The sequence below is a fragment of the Nomia melanderi genome, chromosome 2 (genome assembly GCF_051020985.1).
Source record: "Nomia melanderi isolate GNS246 chromosome 2, iyNomMela1, whole genome shotgun sequence".
Lineage (NCBI taxonomy): Eukaryota > Metazoa > Arthropoda > Insecta > Hymenoptera > Halictidae > Nomia > Nomia melanderi.
The window spans coordinates 11985000-12007218 of NC_135000.1; the positions used below are offsets into that span (position 1 = coordinate 11985000).

General features: G+C 31.2%; 2 protein-coding genes across 14 annotated transcripts in view; one reads left to right on the forward strand and one right to left on the reverse strand.

Annotated features, from left to right (window-relative positions):
• The window catches only part of cnc (NFE2 like bZIP transcription factor cap-n-collar), a 221915-nt gene that overhangs the window by 164955 nt on the left and 34741 nt on the right, over positions 1–22219 (forward strand). For all 12 annotated transcript variants that reach the window (XM_031985279.2, XM_031985284.2, XM_031985278.2 and 9 more), the window contains 2 exons: positions 15586–15820; positions 16476–16700. In XM_031985279.2, the coding sequence (XP_031841139.1) occupies positions 15586–15820; positions 16476–16700 (460 nt within the window). The remainder of the gene's footprint in view (positions 1–15585; positions 15821–16475; positions 16701–22219) is intronic.
• On the reverse strand, positions 16900–21837 carry vas (ATP-dependent RNA helicase vasa). Of its 2 annotated transcripts, XM_031985291.2 has the most exons (5): positions 21640–21837; positions 19374–19436; positions 19016–19292; positions 17487–18961; positions 16900–17404 (listed from the first exon to the last, which is right to left on the reverse strand). In XM_031985291.2, the coding sequence occupies exons 2-5, from the start codon at positions 19428–19430 to the stop codon at positions 17327–17329; spliced, it is 1887 nt and encodes a 628-aa protein (XP_031841151.1). In that variant the 5' UTR covers positions 19431–19436; positions 21640–21837; the 3' UTR covers positions 16900–17326. The 2 variants fall into 2 exon arrangements, with proteins under 2 accessions (XP_031841151.1, XP_031841150.2); XM_031985290.2 differs by having other exon boundaries at positions 17487–19292.

Sequence of the window (22219 nt, forward strand, 5' to 3'; positions counted from 1 at the left end):
AAATTCCAAACTAAGCAATTAAAGAAATTAAGATTCTAATTGACTTCTCACTTCTCAACAATGCAAATAAAGTTCTTATTCCTTATAATGTATGTAGAACGAGTGATCATTAGCATACATCAAATTGGTGATAATTCTCAAAACTACGTTTACCAATTATGTATTCATCGTTCGTCAGCATAGTAGTAAAGGATTCTTCAGGAAGAATTAAATATGTAACAAAGACCTTAATGTGAAATGAAAATGATAATCGATTTAACATTCTTATAGTAAGCATATAAAGTTGAATTTACACACAATCAATATAATGCTATTAAATATAAAGATACTAAAAAAGAACTATACAATGTACACTTATGAAACTAACTAAAAGAAATATAAGATGTTTAATCAACATTTGCGGATCATAAAATAAAGTACATTTTTAATACTATTGTCTCCTTTGTAGTCTGCATTGTGTGGTTGGTAGGGTATTTTTATTTATTGTCAGAAATCCACTGTATTATTTATCGTTAACAACTTTACCAAAGTGAATAATACAATTTTAAACTAACGTGTTTCTGAACAAATTTTGTCGTTTACATTTGATATGTTGTAAAACGATTCACTTACATTATCTAACGCGCGTAAATACACTTTACTCAGAAAGATCTGAGAGTCAGAAGTATTCGCATTTTAAAACGTGGCACTATGTCTACTAACAGATTATGTGCATTTATGCTATTAACTTGCCACTTCAATTTTATTTTTATCAAAAGTTTATGAAACTGTAAGAGAACGTTAATTATTTTTGTTGTAATTTTTTTATACCATAGATACATGAAATATGAAGTTTATTAATTGTCCAATAAGAAAGAGTTTACATTGCATTATTTTCAGCATATTAAATCAACTTACTGAGTTTATCAATTATGACGCCTCATTAATTAAAAAGAAGGTGATTAAATTCATTGAATTTACCTTGCCCTATGATTTAGTTTTTAACTATGATCGATACAAGTACTTTATCATTAACAATTTATTAGGGAAAAAAGAATTTTGATGCTCGTCTCCATGTCTATGTTTAGTCCAAAGATTAACGATTGATAATAGAAAAATAATATTTAATTTGTATTTAAAGAAAATAAATAACACTCAGATTTCTCAAATTCAGTTTAAAATTTTTATCACGAGTCTGACACTATATTGTAGGTCGAGGGGTTAATTATGTCATTAGTAGTAACAGATACAGTAGAATAAAGATACAATGTACGGTCCGCTGACAATATGGACCATTAACCTATTGAAAACCTCATTTCTTCATTATTTCATTGCGATTTTTAATTTACTATTGCGAGATGATATGAATATTTGGTTAAAGTGGCATTTGTATATGAAATTCGGAAGTATAAGAAGTATCTTAGAATATTTTTAGATTTTTACAAATCTGACAACAATGCAAAATCAAGCTTAACCATAAGAGGTTCATATTGCCAATCACATTAATGAAATACCGTATTGCTGACGGAGAATTAAATAATATAAAAAATATATTTATGTTTACTTGAAAGTTGGTAGTATCTATATAAACACTTATGACTTTCCTTAGCACTAAGACTACCAGACGAGTCAATACGACCCATTTCTGATATTCACATTTTGCAATTATTAAAAAGATAACGGATGTTTCTCCGAGAAATTATTAAAGAAATTGATTTAGCAATACGCAAACTGAATTGTGAACCAATTAAAGTTTCGATAAATGAACTCCTGAAGTTTCTATAGAGAAATTTCAAAAAGTCAATTAAACTGCTCGGTAGTGTTAGTGTTAGATAAACACTTGTTTACTTTACAAATTCACAAATCTTCCATTACTTTCTCAATGTTCTGCATAGAAACTGAAAAATTCCTACCAACTATTATCCGATTTGTCTAACTTCATATTTCTAACAATGACAATGACTCAATTGTCGAAACACGAGCCTTCTGCGCGCAATAAATTGAACGTTTCGACGAAACAACCCTACAGCATTAACGATCGAATTTTCGGTCGTGATTGACAGACATCTACGCGCCTCTTTATACAAGGATTCGCTAGCAGCGACGTGGTAGCGCGCGTTATTTGCCGTGCCACTTGGATATTTGCTTAAAACCTTGAGCGGCAAAGAAGAACCCTCAAAGTATCCTTGGACTTTCCATAATATTTACATCCAACATCGAGTTACGATTGAAGAGGGAAAAGAAAGCGTGATAGAAAGATCGCGATAGAGCAAGATAAAGAAACAGAAAAACGCGAGGATCGTGAGAGAGGGCGATCCGCGGTCCGCGAGCCACAAGCCGCGGCTGGGGAGATAGAGGCGAGTGTGCTGGATCGCGATCGCGTAGAGTCGTAAGACGAAATTAATAAGAGAAACGAGGTATGTAATATGGAAATGAGCGGCCAGGGAAAAGACGAAGACCGACCTGGGCATTAGGATGCACTTGTGGCGATACTTGAAGGACTTGGCGAGAACCCTTTGCGGTAGCCCGTGCCAGTGTGCATTAATCTGATGACTATCTGAATGAATCATAATTAATATCTCGGCCCATTAGCCGGGAGAGTTTGCCGCCGACCATTGGTAATGCGCACAGTTTCTGTGCGTATCTTTGATTACTTCTGTTTTGTCGATAGCATACTCCGTGCCGTGATTACTGTATTCGGTTAAACATCATTCTAAAAACTCCTATTTTATCAGAGGCATTTCTGACTTTCATAACAAGCTCCCATAGTTAATTTTAATTGGCTTCTTCTTGGCTATAATGCTCTGATACTATGGGATACATTTATGTATACATACTGTTCATGTATACTGATATACGTACATATGTGTATGTATGTGCATGTGTCTGTGTATATACGTATGTATGAATTTATTGCTCCGTGTAAACGACCATATATCAATGTATTAATTGGGTGCTATGACTATAATGCTCTATAAAATGGGTCCGCTTAAAATTGTTCATAATTTAGACCGATTATTGCTCAATCGCCATTCCGTATAAAAACGTGTAATCGTAGTTGTTTAAGTGTGATTTACTTGTTAGCAAAAAGTTATTAAAAACACTAGTCCATCGTAAATACGTACTCAAATACAGTACCTACTTTGAAGTACGAGTAAAATAATCAATTCAACGATTTCATTTAGATCTGATATAAATACCAACGTTCTATTTTATTCGTATTTTATATTTTAGTATATGCGTGTAGTGCAATAAAATGGGAAAATGAATCGATGTAGAGTAGAAAAATTTGTTTAAAGTGTATTTATTTTTAATATGCATTCAAAGGAAAGTGATTTTTCCAAAAAGTATTTAGATCAATTGCTATTCATTAGCAAATCATTTTGTAATTCAGATTTAGTATCTGGCAATAATAATTTTCAAAATACACAAAAAAACATGTTGTCCACATTTAACTATCTTTATTCCTTTAATATAATAATATAAGTCCACTAATATGAATTCTGCTTCTGTTCGAAGTTTCAACAAAATCCGTGATTGTCATATCGGCATGGCTTCTGTAGAATGTACTGCAGAATTATTCAAAATAAGTTTGCAGAATAGAGAAAATATAAATTTCATATCTTACAATGGCATTCGAGAATTCTATACGATCCTATACGATGAATAATATATGAGAATCCTAAATACAAATTTATAAAAGGAATCAAGAAGTCGTAGAACGATTGTAGAACAGTCTCTAAAAATTTAACAAAAATATATATGGGTATAATATTAATCGTTTTATCTAAGTGCATCGTCTATTTAGAGTTATTCCGATTACATTTTAAATGAGATCTCACTCTGATCACTGCCATTGTATTTCTTTCAAAATAATGTCGTCGTATAATTATATATTTTTTTAAACGATTATAAAACCGTAAAAAATATTTCTAACAAGAAGCTTTTAATACTTTTTCAAGCTTTCTATCTCATACTTTTTATCACATGTTTGTATTGGTCTTGTAAACCATGATAGTTCTCCATTGAGACGATTATCGTTTTGTTTGCGAATCGTACAAAAGATATCATTCATTTATATTTAATATGGAAATTCCGCGAACTGATTAAATTTTATTTAATAAGAAGTCATTTATAAGCGTCATTTAATAAGAGATTTATCAGTGCAACAAAAACACTGTCATTCGAACAAATTGAAATGTATAAAAAGTTTATTTATCATTTATCGAACATCGTAACACTATCATTATTGACTGCGTCGAGCTTCAATTTTCTCGTTCACCTGTTCTCGTTTCCACTACTACGAGTATCTTCCACATATACGGGGATTTCTACATGTTTCATACAAATATTACCAATACACATATTTTAAGCTAAAAATAATACTGATAAGCTGTCTAACAAGAAATTACTAAATGCTTTATTAAAAAGATATAAATATGAAACGCGAAGAAGACGGTAACACTCCTCTCCTTAGTTACATAAGTACAATAAAAAGGTGAAAATTATCTAATACCGAGGCGAAATTCGATTTACAATAAACTTAAATCATGTAAAAAGTAAAATTGTATAGATAAAAGTGGGTGGCAATTTCAAGTAGGTACAGCCACTTCATATTTTTCCTACAACTTTGTAATGGAACACTTATGAATTGTTTGCTGTACGAGATTTTAATGTTATTTTGAGTTGAAAAGATTAAAGAAATTGAAAAAATAATCAATTTGTAGGATATTCTGTATTAATATTATATATTTTTCATCTCGACCATCAATAATTCCAGTAGATTCAAGATAGAATTTACATTTGCTATTTATTCAGAGACCAAGATGAAGATGTGAGCTAAAATGAAATGAAAATTTCTATTCATCGATACTTGATAAAAATTATTATAAATATAACGATTAATATAATGAAAGAATATAACAAATAATTTAATCATTTGCACTCCAGAGGCGCTTCTCAGTCGCCAATTGGTTTACCGCAGCACAATTGTAAAGTTTGATAATAAATATTAAACTTTGTGTGATGCATCAATATGTGAAATATTGAAATAAAACGATTTTGATCCTCATTTTATGTACGATTTCTTGTCAAGTTAATTTCAGAAAATGTCGACTGTATCTCGTTACAAAATATTGAGTATTTCCAGTAAAACATTTTTGAAATACAAAAGGTTAATAATCCAGTTGTTCATTGAAAGTTGATGCCAGGAATTATTATAGTGTTCACTGAAAAGTAAATTGTTATTTGCACACATCTTAATCCCCTTTAATCTTCATACTCGATTCGAGTGATAGAATACAAATTAAATTAATGATTAACACTGTAACTACCGAGCAATTAAATTGACTTTTTAAAATTTGTCTATAGAAACTCTAAGAGTGCATCTATTGAAACTTTAATTGATTTACTTTAATTGATTATTAAAGGGAAGAAATCAGGAATGGATCATTTTGACCCACCTAGTAGTTTTAGTGTTAAATGAGTGATTAATTAAAATTTATTTTCAAATATCTATAATACAAAGGAATGCTGAATATTACAGTACTTAATATTTTGTATCAACCAAACAACGCGCACTGTATGAGAGTTAATCTAGTTCTTGGAAATGAAACTGCAGATTTTATATGTTTATAGCACCTGGCACCAAAAAGAATTTCTCACTTGATCTTTAAAAAAATATAATTTCTCATTTTTTCTTTAAAAAAAAAGAATTTCTCATTTGATCTTTAAGAAAAAAGAATTTCTGTTTGATTCTCACAGAAATGTAAAATGTTCATGTTTGTATAAGGTTTTGTAAGACAAGTTCAATTCGTGCGTTCATTGCGAACATTTGTTTCTATACGCGTACTCGCCGAGCAATTTTCACCAAGAACCAAGAAATGCGACGCGACGTTACACTCCGTTCCGTTTGTCAGAGAATCCAAGCAGCTGTTGGACTTATGTACTGTGAAATGCATAATGCGCGCCAGTACGGACTATCTAGGATGTGTGAAACGAATTTACCTCTTTGTACGATCATCAAGCTTCTGCATAGCTTCGAAGGCTAAAGATAATTCCAGACACGATACCACCACAAATTACAATATAATTAATGCGATGTCCATTTTCGAGTTTTTACTTCAATATCTTTTATAACATCTATTATTAAAAGATTCTAGAGTCCCTCGTAAGGAAGAATCTTTCACAGAAGATTACTAGATTTTATTCTTTTTTGAAATTTTCGATATAATTATTATCCCGCAAGACAGCAAAAATATATAAATTAACTATTTAAAAAATCTGTGCTTTAAAATCAATTTTGCCTTTAATTGATTCTTTTTCATCCATACAATCAGCATTCGCATCGGCAGTGTACTCCTAAAATCAAATTTTTAAAACGATTATTATCTAAGAAAAATTTTATAATAAAAATTAATCAGTTAAATTCAGTTTATTGAATGCTGACAACAACTTTAACGTGAATGTGTCTGGTTAGTGTAAACAGTATCGCGCCTGAATGGAAATGATGGATATGGGACACAAAATATTTTTTTATAGCCTGTTACCAACGAGAGATTGAACCGGTATCCTCCAATATTTTGATTCACAACTTTCGTGACAGAAACGAGCTTTATCGGCAGTCACGTACGAAAACACGCGCGATGCGATCAGGTGGAAAGTAGGTAAGCGATCGAGTGACGTTTGCTTAAACGACGCTGTCAGGTATCAAACCAGCAGTTGATCATTGTCACGCGGAATTCGATCTGAATCATCTACACTAGTCGAGATTTCAGAAAAGAATCACGTGGAGTTGCATCAAAAAACCAACATCCGGGGAAGTAGATTTCCCACGGTTTTCGTATGTCCATTTTCAATGACCAAAGCCAACGAAGCGAACTATAAATAATTAACGTGTCGCGCTCAAAGCGAAAATGTTTAAATGCTGTTCAGACAAAGCTTTTGTTTTGTACAAATCAATTGTTAACAAATCTCACATATTTGCGACCCATAGGACAACCTCGATCTCTTTGAAAAATTTATCTGCTGATCTGTGGACTGCTATGGATCTCTTAACATATTGTTGACCGATTACGAATTAACTAGTGTTTGCACTTGCATTAGCTATTTTAATTTTTCAAACGCAGGGCAATATAAAATATTGTAAAAGCAATATTATTTATAAATAAAGTATATTAAAGTTTATTTAGATTGTTTCACTCTCATATTTAACTACGGAATAACAACCAGTCACGTGGGATTAGCTTTTGTGTAAAATTGCCGGTCAACAAAGTGTTGATCCTTTGCACTCGAGAGCTCCGAAGTAGAGTCATTTAAAATTTGTGATTATAAAATGTAAAATTTTGTTATAAATATATTATAACATTTATATCTAAAATCGATTAAAAAACAGTAAAATATATCTATGACTTTTCTTCTCCTTATTTACATGCTAATATGCTTTTTCTATTAAAATTACTTCGAGTTGCTGGTAGTGTCAGTCAGAAAAAGCTTCGAGTGCAAAAGGTTAATAGGTTCGCTACCAACGTTACATATTTGTGACAGCTGTAATCCTACATCTTACGTAAAGACAATAGACGTACGACTTTATTTACGTACAACTTAATTGTTTTATTGGCGGCAGGCCCATCGCCGGTAACCGTCGAGACCTTAGGTCAACAGGTAACCACATTTTCAAAAATAATCAAGCTGCTAACGCATGGTAAGCACCGTTGTCGCAGCTAGTTTCAGGAATGCGTCGTCTGACCCATTACCAGAATTTTTAATGGATTTAACTCCTTGCCCTATGGTTTTTTCCCCAATTGCGCTCAACAGAGATATTTTATTGTTCATGATTCATTAGAAAAAGAAGAAAATTCTGCACTTATTCTATACCTACGGTTACTCAGAAGCATTACAATGAATAATAGAAAAATAATATTCACTTCGGACCTGGAACAATTAAGTAATATTTGTATTTGTTAAATTCTATTTGAAATCTTCACGAGTCTGTCACGATATTGAAGGGTAAGGGGTAAGGTGGACACCCCCTTGGAGTATATTCTTGTTTAGAGTTAAGGTCCCCATACACGTTGAAACTTACAGCGATACACGCATTGCTAGAAGTGATGGGTTTGAGTCTTCCAAAATTTCATGATACGTGTTGCACTCAAACAAAAAGTGAAAAAGATTTAAACCCGTCACTCGTTGCGATGCCTGCATTGCCGCATGTTTCAGCGTGTATGGGACCTTTTATCCTCTTGTCCTCTTCATACTTGCCCCCATTGTTTGTATGTAGCCTTGTTTTCTGCAGGTTTTTGAACATTTTTTCCTGCTTCTTCTCTCTCACGTTGGCAATCGTCATGTACTTCTTCACTATAAGTAATGTCTTTTACTCTGTTAGATTGTTAGAAGGCCACTACTTCTGGAAAGGCCCTGGTCTGTTTAAAAAAAAGCGGATTACATTCTTGTCCATCGTCGAGGGTGCATTGCTGCTAGTCGAAATAATAAAAAGGAGTTTTAAGAAACACGTAATTTTTCAATATTTCCTGTTTAAGTCCGCGTGTACGTAACAGTTATAAGATACAGCACTATATTTAAGAACTTAATGACTCGTTTTAGTTTGATTTTTTCAATAGTTTCTTTCGAAGATTTGTTGGATTAAGTAGAATATTACAATTGAGAAAATCGTAATTGAAACAGGCGCTAACTAAATCTGTTGAAAACATTACGACGTAGTCTGTAGCAACGTTAAACAAGTTTTCATTTGTGTCTTTTTTTTATATTGAGAAGAAAAATATCTTCTCAGAAGCATAAACCAAAGTATCTTTAAAATATTTTATATAAATGTATTTATATAAACGAATGTCGACAAATTGACACGTAGAAAGTTTTTTAGCCCATACCAAAATAGGTAGATACTATTTTAGAGGAAATAGAATACATGTAGTAAAAATCTACGGTTCGTGAATACCCACATTTATTTGGTTTAATTATTTATTAAATAATTTATTATGTGTTTGAAATTGTAAACACGTTTAACTCACATGCTCATCAAACGAGTTAATGAAAATGATTTATTTTCTGTGGGTATGAGGTTAACTCTTAAGCCTTGCTCAAATTAATCTATTTCAACTGCATGGGAAGTTCATTCTGCTATCATAATGATTTTTAAAGTTTAGTGTTAGGATATTGAGTACCACGTCGAACGATAAAGTTCTTTAAACTGGAATACCTTTAATCTTTTAAATAATATAATATATATTGCATTTGGTATGAAATTAAATTAAAGTTTTAATGCAACACAAAGCGAAATCTTTTGAAATTTTTATTTTATTGTGTAAAAGATAAAATAGACTTCAAGTAATGAAAAAAAATTAGAAAATTTGTAAAATATGTTTAATAACATTAAATGTTAAACTAATACTGGAACTATCTACAATTAATATGTTCCTATCTATTTTTATAAGAACCATAGAAGTAAATACATTTTAAATACATACAAATTAATAAATAAATAATTTTATTCATTTATGAATATCAAAAATGCTTTAAAAATGCTTTAATAATGTATAACTTTTATAAAATATTAAAGAGCAGACACTATAACTGTTCGATAGCTCATTATTATTATTATAATTTAAAATGAACTTGTGCATCATAAAATAATGATCACGGATGTACTTATATACTGGTTTTATAACCCTAGAGTGATTAGTAGCTAGGGATAGATTGTGGTGTCACATCTGTGGCAAATCACTGCAGCTGCATAATAGTGGAGAAATGTATGATCCTTTCAGCGTTCTGTTGAGAGGTAGCCTCCCCTTGCGCATATTTGAAGGAACGGAAATCTAAACAAATGATAAGACTTGTATTCAAAAGATTTCAAAGATTTAATCTTCATTAAAAAATATTTGAGACACTGTGAAAATACAGAACAGAACATATTTATTACTTCGTACTCAAATGTAAAAACGTTCACAATTTTCATAACAATATATTTGATAAATTAATATATATATTCATTGTATGTATTCTGATTAAAATAATGAATTAAATATTTATCTTAAATAATTTTAGAATCTTAATAGATTTTAATTTTTTAACGTATGTTGAATATATCTATCTAGAACTCGTGCATCTTAAAAATTCAAAATTCCAATGTAAAAATTAGTTTTAAATAAAAGAAAACTATTAAAATCACTGATAATTATTATTAAAACCCCCACATATGTTTACCAAATACATTGAACGATAATCTGAATCCACTTTCAGTTCAATATGTGATCTATATTTACCACTTAAATTTCAATTAAAAAATGGTCGATAAGAATTTGTAAAGTATGAAACAAGATAAGATACATATAATTTCTAAAGTTCTTGAAAGCTATGTTTGTAAGGCTCTACATCATAAGCGCCCGTAGTATTTTTCTCTAGAGTCTCGATGACTAACATAACATAATGAAAAATAACGAAACATTGCCCAAAATGCTAACCAACAAAATATTCATTCTCTTAAATACTTACTCATTTATATTCTGAGATTTTCATGGAAACTTTCAATTTTCAATTTAAAAAAAAAAAAACAGTACCAAACGTCATTATAATGTTCAATCATAAGTCACTGATCTCAAGAACTGTCCAATACAAAAGAGAATTGTTCTCTGTTAAATCCAATGAACGGCAGTTGAAAATAACAACGTGAATCTGGAAAATTGAAGAACGCGAAAACTACGAGACATTCGTCGACCATGGCGAACTGGTCACTCGCGTACACGTCGAATGCTCCGCGCTGTTCGTAGAAATAGTGTGAATGCGACGAGTTTTTTCACCGAGACTCAATCATGAACGTTGCGTCGAAACAGGACGAGCGTAAAGCCCTGCTATTAGAAACGCAGTGCTCGCAACACGACAAATTGCCGCGGAACAAACGTCTCGTCCTACATTTCGCGGCTTACAGCCGACAGATGCGCTGACAAGCAAGAATCACCTTAAAGGTTCGCGCTCGACAGATTGCACTGAGGACTGATTGATGCGCCCCGAACAACAATCGCGGCGGATCCGCGCTACCGCCACCTTCCCTATTCATCTTCTTCTTGCGACCAACGCATTAGCGACAATACCAGCATGCATTAAGCGCCACCGGCTACTACCACATTTACGCGCTGCCCGCTCGCTCGACCTCTCCTTCCGATAAACCTCCCGTATTTTACTGCACATGCCTTATTATTTCATGACCCGAACTTAATTCACATGACCAACTATGATACGGCAAGTTTTCCAGTTGATACATTTCTTCGACGGTGTTATATAAGTTTAAATTGCACGACTAAGAACGGTACGTAGACTGTTGTACAATATGCGTAATACGTATATCTAAATGCGGGACTAGTGATTTGTAATTGCTGCTTCAGTTAATTAAATGTGGTATAATGTGTCGATTGTAATGTTCTTAAGATTTGTTTTAGAACGAATAGAATAAAATGCATTTCATCGATATGATATAGGAGAAAAATTTGGTTAGATAAAGGTCATTTAATTGTTGAAGCATTTAGCGCATATGTATTTTCTAGTATAACACCTGATGTACGCGAAGTTTCGATGATATATGCAAGTAAATGTAAGCTTTTTCGTTACAATAGATATATTTTTATTATTTTTCTCTGTACTCAATATTTTTGCTTTACCTAATATGCAATACCAATGTGAAGCCACCGGATGGCACGGTATTAAGATTTACAGAACGAATTATCAGGACGACTGAATCCTAAAATATCTCAATTATCTTTAATGATAATAGAAAATATTCTAAGTAAAAAATGTTCGATTTAGTGAAGCTTGACAAATTTAATCGTGCATATTAGTTTACTAGGAAACACCTTACCACCATAACTAAAGTATTTACAGCCAACAGCTCTATAGATCTACCATACAATTGTTTTATTCGATTATTTTATTATGTATAATTACTAGGCGGTTAAAGATTACCATGTCTTGACAATATTCCAACATTTTACATTATTACATTAGAAATATATTGCAGAACTATTAAACGGGTAGTTTATGCACTCATTTATTATCATTTAAATTCATATAGACTTATTTTGGAAAAATATAGATACTTCACTGAGAAATTCTTAAATAAATTGATTTACTAATACGCATTCTAAACTATAAATCAATTTATGAACTGAATAAACGCACTCATATTTTTTGTAAGAAAATACATAGGTATTGGACAATTTAACTGCTCGGTAATTCTAGTGTGAAGCTATGATTTTGTAAGAATAATTATTTTTTTCTTGAATAGTTTTCTCGTGTCTTTACAAAAATATGTCAGATTCTAATTTCAAATGTTTTATTGTGTATTATTTTGTCTTAACACTTATGCTTACTCTTATAGAAATACAGTTCAGTATTAACTAATTATCCAAACACATACTTACATCCCAAGAACAAATGAGAAAATCTTAATCTCTCTATTTCTTTTTAATTATTTCTTACCTCCATGGCACGCATTCTTAAAACCATGAAATATTGAAATTTTTATAAATTCAACTCTACATTATTATTGTATTATTGTACCAAATCAATGTCATCTTATTTGAATTACACATTTTTTTATCGTAATTTCCATAATTTGATTCAAAACTTGACATTTGATTGTAATCAGCGCGCATCCTCGTTCGTGCCAAGAGGTAGTTTTGACACGCGATACGAAAGTCATTAATATCGTGACGGCCTTTACATATGGACAACGCCTATGCAACCAGCAGGGTTTCTACCTCCTTGGAATCTGAACATCCACCAGTTGACATTTGACAGGTTTGATAGTTGCAGGATTTCTTAGACGTGTCGCTCCGTAGATAGATGTATGGTCCCACAATAATACAGTGAAGCTTTCTTGCTTCCTTCAGGTTTTAAACCGCCTTGTTTCTAACTTGATATCTTCACGAACTTCGCGAAACAAAAGGCCCATTAGCCACACTCTAATGTAATCACAGAATTATTATTGTATTCTCATGGGATTCCTTACAATTTATAATTAGAATTAGTATCATTTCTTCTGGTGATAATAAAACTAAATGCGACTTTCTCTGATAATTTTTCATTCTTTTCATCGTGTATATTATCATAAATTACATTTTGTATATTTGAAAATTTTAAAAATAAAATTGTGTTTGTACTAACTTTTCTTGAAAATATATTATGATCTAAAAAAGACGCACTTAAAAATGGAAAAAATTGTATTTACTATTTACTTTAAGTAATTCCATTTATTTCCGTCAAAAAATTTAACAAAACAATTTAGCAGAATACGTCGAAAAAAGCATCACTATATTTTGACTCATTCCTTCTAATTAAATTATACTTATCATTTATTTGGGATGTAAATTTACATTGACTTTAATATTTTAAAAAAATTTTATGCAATAAATACATATAATTACAAATAGGCATATATATATATATATATATATATTCATTAGAAGATATAGTAATGAATTATCATACAGGATGTCTGTTTTATTTAAATACAGTGAAATATTTTCTAAGGAAATGGAGTTATGAAAGAATATTCCAACAAAATTTGTTTGGTATAGAGAGCAATGTTACATGCTCTAAATATTTCTACTGTAAATGGTTTGGTGAGGAAGATTTTAAAGTTAATTTCACATTTTTAAATAAAATCCTATATATTTTTATAGATATTACGATAATGTATATTAAGACGATTTTATCGAGTCATTTCTATCAGTCATTTTTTATTAAAGGAAATTGTACAATTATGAAAAAGCAGAACTCGCTGTACTAATTTGATCTTGTATACAAACACAAACTCGAACGAAACAAACTCCATATCTCCACAGTTTTTGATGAAAACAAGTTTACGTACTTATATTTCAGAGTCGGTTCAGTACACGTTCTTAATCAGTTGACAATACATTTTGTGATTTCTACAATGACAAAATGTTTTTCACAACTGAAGAAAAAGTAGAATTAATACTATTACAAGAAGATACACACTTATTTCATCGTAAAGTTAATTCAGCATTTCATACGTGACATTCAATGAGACCAAAACCAACAATATTAACGATAAACAATATTGTTGCAATATTTAAACGTATTAGAAATGTTGTTACAATACTTAAACGTGCAAGAAATATTGTAAAATATATAGTCAAGTAGACTTAGCAGCTAACGCAGTAGTAAGGAATGTTTGATGGTCTGTCTCTCGGTTTTTTGTTACTGTACAATTATCTATGAAAGAAAATGACCTTGACAGCAACTCGATGAATTCGTCTTAATGTCTGTTAAATATCATAATACAGTGAGACTCGTCTAAACTCCACAGAAATCTGCTCGACTAAATTCCACAACACCAGTCCTACTCTTCCCGCAATACTCATTGTTTTGAGCTCAGTGTAACGTATTCCCAGTAGACACGGACAGAAAATGAATACAATGTACAAAAACGGGATCGACGTAAGTCCGTCGAATATCGAGGATCGAGGCCCGGGACTTCAAATCGACGCCGCACGTGACAATGTAATACACATACAATGGAGAAAATTTGAATTACAGTAATTTTAACTTTACCTTCTCAAAATATAGTAATGATAGATTGCTGAAAATTTTCTGATTAAAGTGAGTCCAAACACGACGTAAATTGGTCTAGTTTTATCGATTTGGGGGAAAAGAACCTTTAATTTCATTCATTACATTAAATCGGTAAAACTAGTCTAATTTCCGTCGTGTTTGGACTCATTTTAATTAGAACAATCTCAGAAATTCACTGGCACTACATTTGAAAAAGTAAAGTCAAAATGATTGAAATTGAAATTGTCTTAATTGCGTATTTGTATCTGACGCGTTCGACCCTCGATTTTTCCTCGAATGTCTAACCCGTTTCTGCCCATCGTAACGATTCTCTGCCTTTGTCAAGTTGTGCTCGAGTCAATTCCTGCAAGGAAATAGCTTCCTCTGCTTGCGTAAATTACACCGCAGGGTCCCGAAATTGTGGAACTCAAGCAAGTCTCACTGTAAGTGTAATATAATATAACATTTTATTTAAAAAAAATTAAATTCACTTTGAAATCACTTATCGTATCAACTACAAAAATATATTTACAACACGTAATGACCTCACTATATTTGTACTAAACATTTAGTAAAACATTTTTTTCGTGACATCGTTTCCTTAGAAGATATATTACTGCATTCAGATAAAACAATCACCGAATATATTATTAACATTTACTGCTAAATTCATCCCTAGATAAAAATAAGAAGGGATTAATATGGCAGGGTATCGGATTAGTTTTTTACACTACATCTCCTTCACATCAACTTTGCAAGTTTTTATCGCCTACAAATCACACAAGGGTGAACTTTACTTTTATTTGAGACAATGTCTAATTATTTTTCCTTATCATTTCCTTGTATCGAAATCTTATGTACTTACAAGTACTGAAAATACATGTTTATGATACAAACATAAACAAACAATTCACATATCCCTACAAAAAGGTGATTATATTAGAAAGTTTAATTATAAGGAAATATTTATAATTGAAAAAAATGACGACCGATAAACTTAAAATAATGTTTTATATATTTTAGGGTCGCATGCCATTCGTGCGTGCAATGAGCATGGAACAACGGTGGCAAGATTTGGCATCCCTTTTGTCGCTACCTGGTGCACCAGACCATTTTGCGCATCCTGCACATCCTGGATACCCAGGGCACGGTATAAGCCATAGTCATTATGAAGCGCAACGTAACGTACTGCTTCATAATGCTACTCTGGCTCCACCCGTCGGTGATCTTAATTCCACGAGTCCCTACCATAATGTGGGTGAGTATATTAGTAAAATGATATTAACATTTTATAATTTCAATAAGTAAGAATGATCTAAGTCGTAGTCATAAACACAATATCATTTTCCTTGGAAAATTTATCCAAAATAGTTTCAAATAGGATTCGTTAATATTAAATAATTAAAAAAACGAGTTAAAATTTTATATATATATATTTTAACTCGTTATTTATATATATATATTTAGACAATTATGTATGCTCTTGAAATCAAACAACTCCTAGTTATAATTTGATATTTCCAAAATAAATTAAAATAAGGTATCTTAACACCTTAAGGACAGAACTTTCATGTTTAAAACTTACATCTATGTAGAATTGAATATATCAGTCACTAGATTCTTCTTCATCAAAATTGCCCAAAATGGTTTATTCGTTATTAACGTGTCAAAGTACAGTGTATTATGTTCTGGTTGTTTAAAAGGACACACTACTCACAATTTTCCTTACACACGTCGCACTTATGTTTAACAGAATTATTGATAGATCCCATAGGTGCCTGTTGTAGTTACATGTAACAAACAAAAAGATATTTTATTTGGTAATATCTTTAAAAATATGAATGCAAAATTTGCATCTACACAAATTTTATTTATCATCTAATTTGTTAGAACTAAAATACTCACTGCCACAGGTGGATCGTCGAATCTGGGTTCAGCCGTGGCAACATCAATGAATTTGACAAATAGTAGTGAACCAATGGGTGCAGAAAGTGGTGCTGCTTATAAATCCGAACCCGGAGACATGATGTACTATCATACACCAACTTCAGATTCAATTAATCAAACCACTGACGGTTTTCTTTCATCCCTTCTTAATGACGAGGATTTGCATCTGATGGACATGGCCATGAATGACGGTATGTTGACATTTTTTAATTTCTTAACCACTACTTATAATGATAACGTAAAGTTGACTAAATCCAATAAACATAGGCTTGCAAATTAAAAAAATTAAACGCTTTTTTTTAAATATTTTATTACAAAAAGAACGTATAAAACACTTAACATAATATTAGAGAGTATCATTTTATAAAATAAAATATACTTTTTATGATATCTTCTTATAATTTGTTCTTAAAAACTAACATTTGTACGATCGACGGAGAAGTACTATAACGAACTACATCGACAGATGTAGATAAATGAGTTTTCGTAAATTATATAATATTTCTTAAAATTAAACCCGCCGTATCAACAAAGGTAACATTATCCCGTTATTTTGTACTTAACCTACTTCTAAGGAGGTACAAGGTACAGTTTATGTTTCACTTTAAATACATCACTCATTGGTGAAACAAATAAGAATGGAAACGAAAATTAACTGAAACATATTACTATAATACATAAATATCCATTTCTGTAGATGTGAGCATAAGAGTAATATAGTAATTTTGTACCTCTGATGTCGAAAATGAATGAAAAAACATGTAGTACCTTTTTTATGCAAGTACAACAGAAATACTCAGGTAAAAGAACAGCTTTTCTACCACGCTTCTTCTACTTCGCTCATTGCAGAATTTGTATATGCTTCTTCTCCATATTGTTCACCTTCTGGTTCAAACTACACACAAAAAACAGGATACATGTATTAGTTATTTATTACAATTTCAATTAGAAAATTATTATTGTTAGAATTTATTTACCCCTCTGATATCTTCTCCTCCAAATTGGTTTCCTTTCCCAGGCATAAAGTTTCGTCTTGAGTTTCCGGATATTAACCAATCTGGAATAGATTGACTTGCCTGTTTCAATATTCTTACAAGATCACCTCTCAAAGGCTCGTCATCTTCAGGGTCGAAGAATGAAGTCGCTCTTCCACGATTCCCTACACGACCAGTTCTACCGATTCGATGAACGTATTCATCAATACTTTTTGGTAAATCGTAATTAATGACATGAGACACGTTTTTAATGTCTAAACCCCTAGCAGCGACTGCTGTAGCTACTAAAATAGACATCCTTCCACTTTTGAAATCAGCCAATGCCTCTTCCCTTTGTCTTTGTAATCTGTCGCCGTGAATACTGGTAGTCGGGTAATTATTTTCAGATAAAAACACTGCTATAAAATCAGCCCTCTTTTTCATCTCCACAAATATTAAGGTACCTTTTAATGTACCTGCATCATTTTCTCTTTGTAAAACTTCTCCTAACATATCTTTCTTTTTCCTTTTTTCAACTTCATAGAAGTTTTGTTCAACATCTGAACATGCTCCACCTACAATACCAACTGCAAGGAATAAATAATTGTTTAAAAATCTCTTTGCCAGATGTTGAACTTCATCTGGGAAAGTAGCAGAAAACATTAATGTTTGTCTCTCTTGTAGAGGAACCATTGTTTCATGGTCTACAATTCTTTCGATGTTCGGTAAAAATCCCATGTCCAGCATACGATCAGCTTCATCCAATACAAGGAACCTGACAGAAGAAAATTTAATTCTTCCTCTGTCTAAAAAGTCTAATAATCTCCCAGGGGTCGCCACAAGTATGTGACAACCTGCAGAAAGTTTTCCTCCTTGATGGTGTACAGATGTTCCACCATATGCAACAACAGTTTTCAAGATTGAATTTAGTGCAAACTTAACAATTTGTTGCCCAATTTGTATAGTAAGCTCACGAGTAGGTGATACGACAACGACTTGGGGTTCACAATGAAACGAAGATACAATTAGGTCTGTAGGTTTCTCCAATAAAGTATGGATAATAGGAATTGCAAATGCAGCGGTCTTTCCTGAACCTGTTTGTGCACAAGCCATCAAATCACGACCTTCCATTATGATCGGTAAAGCATGTTTTTGTACTGGAGTTGGTCTTGTATATCCTGATTTTCTGATATTGTCTATTATTATGTTTCTAAGGCCAACTGTTTCGAAATTGTCTATCGGAGCAGGTGGATTTTCTCCACTTACTTTAACTTCAATGTGGTCATATTTGTCGAAGTTAATTCCCATTGCAACTCCATTTCCAAACAAAGATTTTTCATCGGAAGACAATTCTGGTGGAATGTATAATTCTCGAGGTTTCCGTGATTCTTCACTATCATTGTTATCATCTCCATTAAACTTTCCCCTAGATCTATAATCATCATTCCCATAGTTGTCACTGTTTTCACCTCTAAATCCTCCTCCTCCTCCTCCTCCTCCTCCACCTCCTCTGCCACCTCTTCCTCTAAAACCTCCTCCTCTGCCACCATCACTGGAATCACCTCTTCCTCCTCTTCTGCCTCCTCGACTTCCTCTACCTCCTCTACCTCCACCTCTACCACCACCTCTGCCTCCTCCTCCAAAATTGTCACTATCATCATTAGATGGCCAATTATTATCATTATTATAGCCATCATTGTTGGTATATCCATCATTGTAATGTTTGTTTCCTGGCCCCCATTCGTCATTATTGTTATTTCGACCTATAAATCCACGACCTTTTCCAAAGCTGCGTCCATCATCGTCAAACTGATTTAAAAAAGATAAAAAGTTGAGAAATTATTTGCAGTTTCAGATGCATTAAATTAAAAGGAATGTAAGTATACTTACATTCTGTGTATCTGCAGAGGAATACTGAACGTTATCTTGACCCCACTCGTCAGCCATTATAATCTGCAGAGATATTGTAATATTATGAAAAAATTTTTGAGGAATAATATGGTGAAGTTAAAAATTTATATTCTGAATTACAAAATTTGCCAATATTTACAGAAACAGTTAGTGTTACAGATTGAATACTAAATAAAAAATTTATCAATATACATATTACGATCATACAGTAACTTGATAGTACAGTCAAACCTAGACTTATATCCTTCCAATTTATGTATTTTTCAGCTTACATAGCCATTTAGATCCAATTAGTAAAAGTAGAGTTTCATTGTACTTTAAATGGTTTTTATATTGTTTTTAAAAATTTTAATTAAACTTAAATATAAATTTTACTTTAAACATAAACTTTAATAAATTTTGAAAAAACAATGTTTAGCTTCACAAAATTATGATCCTGAAGAATAAGGAAAATGGTCAATTCCTTTCTCGCCATAGATATTAAATAAGAATCAACATTTAAAAACTGCACTCGGTAAAAAATTGATATTTCTTATTTAGATAAGGTTTAATCCATTTTATCATTAACATTAAACATACCAGCATATTCCCATACTATAAATAATGAAAAAATCAGTTTTGAAATAAAGATAAACAAGTCAGACAATAAATATTTCTCAGTGAAAAAAAAAGAAAACGAAAGTTAAAAGGCAAAAAGTTAAAAAAAAATGAAAAAAGTATAGAACTTCAAAAGAAATTTTAAAATCAGTCCTTTGACCAAACATAGTATGTTTAATGTTAAGTTTGTATGTACAATATTTTAAAAATTATTTGTGTGTATATTTTATAGGTTGTTGAGTTTATACTTAAATGCACTAGCAAGTGAACTAACAAAAAACTTAAATTAATAACATAATAAAAAATTTGGCTCAACCAAAATGTGTAACTTCCTATACAATTAAAATTTTATTTAACACTTTTGTTGTTCACTATTAAAAATAACAATACTTCTATATATGCAAGCAATAATGAAAAAGCACATATTATTTATATTTCATAATCATAAAATTTATCATATATGCATAAGTGTGAGATGTGAGTATGTTGTATTAATATTTTGTCAATATTAATAACAGCTTATAAGTAATGTACTTTTTCTAATCACTTTTACAAATTCCATCATAATTTATGCATGCTTCAATTATTTTTATAAGTTTTCATTTTGTTTTGCTGATGTTTATTTACTTCATAAATATAACCTTTCTTTAAACCTTCTTCTTTACATACGATGTTCTTTGTTTCTTAAGTGGTACTTTGAATTATTTTGTGTTAAAATTTGTTTAAATTCTTTTATATTGTTTAATTCATATTATTATACATATTATTTACTATTTCTCTCATTTAAAAAATCCATTTATCTTTTTAATATTTTTGTAATAATAAATAATTTATAAATATTTTATAATTTTACCTTAAACTTTTATCTTCAAACAATATTTTTTTTTATTAGTAATTTTTCAATTTTTAACAAATTATATATTAAAAGATATATTTTTTAGATATGTACATTTAATTTTGTGTAATATAAAGTGCCCGTTTTTTCATCTTCACATATATAACATAATACATTGTTACACTTATGTCTTTTTACTAAGTATTCATTAAAACATGTGAACATAATCTACATACTACACTTCTGCTTACAAATATTTTTGTTTATTTTGAACAATATATTTTCAATTATTGTTATACTTGAAAAGTTTTATATATATATTTTAATAAGATTCTTTATACATCTCAGTTGTTGGGAAATCCTTACATTATAACTTAAAACGTCATTCTTACAAATACAGAAAAACGTAATACAAATACTTCAGTAGATTCAAGTACTTTTATATAACCGTTAATGCGTTTCCGAGAATCAACAAAACAAGCTGGAATTCGGCAAAACAGTTTTGTCTACTGTTTTTTTCTTTGACCTAGCATTATTCAGAGCTCATCTTTCGACACATTTTCATATAAAATATTCACGTTTATAGGAATACCAAGATTACTTTTTCACACAATAATAATCTGTGTATTGTGTACAATATTTTACTTAAAAATCAACAAATGACATTTAGTACTAATAGATTCTTTGCTGGAATTGCTTAACGCTGCGTAGTAAATATACACGTGCACATCGATAAAATAAAACGTTGCGTTTACCGGCAAATATGGCTGAACGGTATTGATAGAATGTAAAGTCACTTTTGACAGTACTTACGTTTTGATTGTTAATGAAAATTTATAAACGAAGAAGTCACGTCGATCCGGTCAGAGAAAGTAACACGTTGAATTCTGCCCTTCGTTTATTGTCCAAAGCCGAATGAGACCGGTTAACCGTCTGCCGAGAAATGCTGACGAATTTAACCGTCGTTACTGCGAACAAAGACTCGCAGACTAGCCAACTTGAAAGTATGCTGCATTGGCGAATCAGCTATCGAGTTTTGATGAAAAGCGCATGCGCGTTGCGCGTAGAGGTGCTGTGTACAGGATCGTATCAATGATTTGTGGAACTTGCATCTTTCTTAACCATACCTTTACATGTATTGTATGGGAATTTTTACATAGATGGAAATTTAATCATTTTACAATATTGATATGCAATTATAAAAAAATGTATAAAAATGCATTATGCATTTAATTCTTTTTATGAATATAATATGATATATTTTTTAATTTATAAACTGACCTATTTTATAAATATAGGAAAAAGTCAAAAAAGGATGATTTTACTTTTACAAAAAACAGTCCAATATTAAGATTGTATACACATTTAATTAAAAAGATTGTATAATATAAGT

What these genes read in the sequence shown, in the direction of transcription:
- vas (XM_031985290.2), bottom strand. Translation starts at nt 19,430, where the DNA reads ATGGCTGACGAGTGGGGTCAAGATAACGTTCAGTATTCCTCTGCAGAT. An exon ending in CCTCTGCAGATACACAGAAT is followed by an intron (nt 19,293 to 19,373) that starts GTAAGTATACTT and finishes TTTTTAAATCAG; the next exon opens with TTTGACGATGATGGACGCAG. An exon ending in GAGGAGAAGATATCAGAGGG is followed by an intron (nt 17,405 to 17,486) that starts GTAAATAAATTC and finishes TTTTGTGTGTAG; the next exon opens with TTTGAACCAGAAGGTGAACA.